The sequence below is a fragment of the Austrofundulus limnaeus genome, unplaced genomic scaffold, assembly GCF_001266775.1.
Source record: "Austrofundulus limnaeus strain Quisiro unplaced genomic scaffold, Austrofundulus_limnaeus-1.0 Scaffold164, whole genome shotgun sequence".
Taxonomy (NCBI): domain Eukaryota; kingdom Metazoa; phylum Chordata; class Actinopteri; order Cyprinodontiformes; family Rivulidae; genus Austrofundulus; species Austrofundulus limnaeus.
The window spans coordinates 885,532-889,617 of NW_013952566.1; the positions used below are offsets into that span (position 1 = coordinate 885,532).

A 4,086-nucleotide genomic window follows, 5' to 3' on the forward strand; every position below is an offset into this window, starting at 1 on the left:
GACCCACACAACCCTGAAAAGGAAGAAGCGTGTACAGAAAATGGATGGATGGATGGATGTTTTTTTCTTTTATTTTGAAAAGATAAAACCAAAGAACTGGCCAGCTTGAATAACCAGAGGGAGCTTAAACACGGACTGGTCTGTGTGTCTGTTTCATGGAGCTGTCTTCTCTGAGAGAGGCATAAAGGTGGGCTTCACTATTAAAACTATAGATTCTCAGCCATCCAGAAACTACAGTAAGTTGTCATTTTTTTTAAAACTTTCTCAGTTCAAGCTTAAAAGAGTTCCTTCCTTTATGCCAAATGAACTCACACACAAAGCTCTCTCCCTCCCCTCCCTCCTCAGGGTTGTTRGAGTGCTGGTTGGTTTGGTCTGCATGTCAACAAACAAACAAAGATGACTTTCTTCTTGCAAAACTTGGTGGTTTCGGAGAATTGTGAAAGAAACCAAAAAAAGGCGGGACTTCAATTTTTGAAGAGTATATTGAAGTTTTGCAGTTTATGAAAATATAACGGCTCACAACAAATATTCTGAATGACTGTATTAATATATAAACTTAGCACAAAAAGTAAGGACATTTGTGTCTTCTTGACAGTATATCTTGTACCTYTGAAGAGCCTGTTAATTTTGCTTTTAAATGGTGCCACATTTGTAAGGAACACGCATTTGTGGGCTGAGCAGTAGAGTGGGTTGTGCACTTAAATTTTTTGCCAAATCTCCTTTGCCAAACAATTTATTTTGATGTTATTATTGATTCTTGTTCTGAGCTTCTGGTACCTGCAGGTGCTGCTRTAAGATTTATTGTCAAGCAGCGTGGTTACAATAAAGAATCAACCAAACACTAATTTCCTTACTTTTTTGTGCTAAGTTTATATAAACTGAACTAAATAAAACCATACAGTAAAAACTAGGATGCTTTCGCAGCATCCAGTCAGCCGATGACTTCCCCGGGTGGATCAGTAAACAGGATTAAATCAACCGACAGACAGAAGCATCCAAAGGTTTTCTGTTGTTATTTCCTCACTTTGGGCTTCGCTCTGAAACAGATTTGTTTCACATCTGTGAGAAAACATTTTGTTGGACAACATAAGCCGGGAGGAACACAGAAACAGAGCTAAACCGCTTCTTTGCAAGTTTTTCTAAACATTTTGCGTTCCTGATGCAGAAAAGTTTATGTGGAAATTTTAAATTAGGTTTTAGGCATTTTATTGTTTTTATTTCTTGTTTTTAATTTTCTGCTTTTATTTCTTCTGTATTTTTATTCTTATCTTAATTTTGATTGAGTTTGTTCTTGTATGAGCTGCGATTGAATGTTGATTCTGTACAGCCCTTTAGTCTACTGTGGTGCAAAAACTGCTTTACAAATAAAGTTGGATTGGAAAAGTTGCAATCATGTGTTTGAATAGATGTGTAAAAATAAACTTTTACAGTTACAAAAATTTAAACCTTTTTTTAAAATTCATAGTTTTGTTTCCCTTTTATTAAATATAAATTAAATTACAAACATATATTTAAAATTAACGTCTGCCTTACAGCAGAATTAACTTGTTTAGCTTAATGCATTTCTTTTGAAAAGCCAAGTTTTATTTCTTTGGTCAAATAACACTGACGTCTTAAGGATTTTTAGAAATAATAATATTATTGCTGTTTTTACTTAATGTCCTGTAGTCTTGTGATCATTCAGACTCTGACCTGCAGGCCAATAGGATGGTAGTAAAAAAAAAAGAAGATATTTCACAAATTCAGCAAAACTTTAATTTTACACTGTTCAGCCTCTCGGTATAAAAAGTGCACACTCAGCTCTGCAGGTGTTTTCTAGCTTTGTCACCCTCAGATTTTTCTGTAACCGAACACTAGTGTTTACTTTTATTTATGTGTTCACTACTTTTACTTTAACACAACTTATTTTATTTATTAATTATTTAATTTATNCACTAGTGTTTACTTTTATTTATGTGTTCACTACTTTTACTTTAACACAACTTATTTTATTTATTAATTATTTAATTTATTTTATTCTGAAGATGAACAAACAGCTGGTTAAGTTGTTGATATTTGCTTGATGTCACACAGCACCAGGATGAAGCACATTCTGAGACAATAAATGCAAGTTTTAAAAATAAAAACTTTGCAAAATGACATTACTTTAACGTGAGTTGGGAAAGGTAAAAACCAAACTACCAGAATAATTCATGCAGCTTTACTCCACAGCAGTGGTCCTGGAGGTCTATCCTGCATATTTTACTTGTTTCTGACACCTGATTTAGATAAATGAGTTCCAAACCAGACCCCTGCAGAACCTGCTGACGAGCAGGGAACAACTAAAACATGCAGGATGGAGGAGCAGCGCAGACAATGTTTAGCTAGGTGTTAGCGTTAGCTCCACCTCACGTTTTAGCTGTAACTCCTGCACTTTATAAAAACTTGTAGCTCTTATGGAGCAGAAAATAAATGTTGTGGAACAAATACGTTATTGAGAACTTTGTGTTTAATTTCTAATTTTGTCCAACAAACGCAGCAGAGAGCTGTTCTTAAACGTCGGCATCGGATCAAATAAATAAGAGCAACAATGTTCATTAGGCTAATTTCATCCAACKTTACATACAYTAACCTCACACTTTTGTAACAATTAATGCAAAATAATAGTTGTTTRTAGTCATTTTTAAATGTAATTWATACTGAAAATCCTTTCAAGACCCGACCTTGATGTTTCAGGACCCACAGTGGGGCCCCAACCCCAACTTTGGGAACAACCAGATTTCTGAATTTTAGTAATTAATACGCAAATATATAAAGACTCAAAGGTCCTATCCAAAAAAGAAAAAAATAGTATGAATTTACCAAACATGACCACATTTTGTTCCCTAATATATTCAAAATGTTAGAAAGTTAAACATGTTTCATGCGTGACACACAGTGAAGATGCAACACAACCTGCCGTCTTCCTCAGACAACTTTTACTATCTGGCATTTTATCACATAGGCTAATGTGAAGGTTTTTGTACAGCACATTGAGACGTATTGCTTTACTGTGACTCAGTAATACATAAATAAACTGAAATACACTGCAGTACATGTGATTTCTCTGTAACAGATTCAAATGTTGCCAAAAGTAACTTTATAATTGAAGTGAACCTCACCGAGGTATTACTTAYTGGAAACCAGTCAGATTAAATTAAGTCTGATTTGACCTGTTCTTAGTGTAGATTACATCTGGAAGTTTAAGACGTGAGGAATTATTACTGATGTTTGTGCTGTTTTTAATTTTTTTTTAATTCTTGTGAAAATGGGGAACTGTGGTGCTTGTAAAGTGAATTCTTAGAGTTTTTTTGTTATTTACAGGATAAAGCACCAGAACCAAACATGATTTCTGCTGACTCATTAACAAACCTTGATTTAAGAGTCAAATTAAAAGCACCAGATCTGCTCTTTACGAGCCATTTTATTATCTAGTAATCTGAAGCGGTWTTGTATGAATGCAGGTAGTTCAGAGTAAATTTCAATATGATTTTATTATTTATTAACAAAATTGAAATGTTTGCCTCATTCTTTATTTGCATTTATTTACTTATCTGTTTGCGTTGCTTCAGTTTTTTGTGTTAATTCCAGACATTTCTTTTGTCGAGACATTTCAAAATATGTTTTGCACAAAAGGAACTGAGAGAAAATTTCCCCAAAGTTGTGGTTTCAGACGGTTGGACCTTCAGCGCTCTGAATCATTCTTATTTTGCCTGCTTACAAAGATTCGTTGTCGTGATAAATCTCTGTTTCAATGTTTCTGCCTCACAAGACTTTCTGCGGAGCTTTTACAACCATTCAAAATGAAACAGTGCATGTTAACTTTTTTTTTCAAGTTTGGATCAAATGTTTATGAAAAAAATAAAGATATAATTTTCCACTTGGAAAAACAATCCCTTTGTTTTGTTTCATGAATAACAACAAAAAAAAAAGGTGTTTTTACCTGTTTTCCTCTGCAGAGAGCAGAAACAGACGAGAGCCATGAGGAACAGCGGCGCCACCACAGCCAGGCTGATTATAACATGCAGGGACGGTTTGCTGGGAGAACCATGGTTTTTTCCTTAATGT

General features: G+C 34.4%; 1 protein-coding gene across 1 annotated transcript in view; it reads right to left on the reverse strand.

Moving 5' to 3' along the window:
• Positions 1-4,086, reverse strand: part of LOC106523706 (uncharacterized) — a gene marked incomplete in the record, with an annotated part of 9,159 nt that overhangs the window by 1,721 nt on the left and 3,352 nt on the right. The window contains 1 exon segment of the mRNA XM_014017230.1: positions 3,962-4,078. Within this exon segment, the coding sequence (XP_013872684.1) occupies positions 3,962-4,078 (117 nt within the window).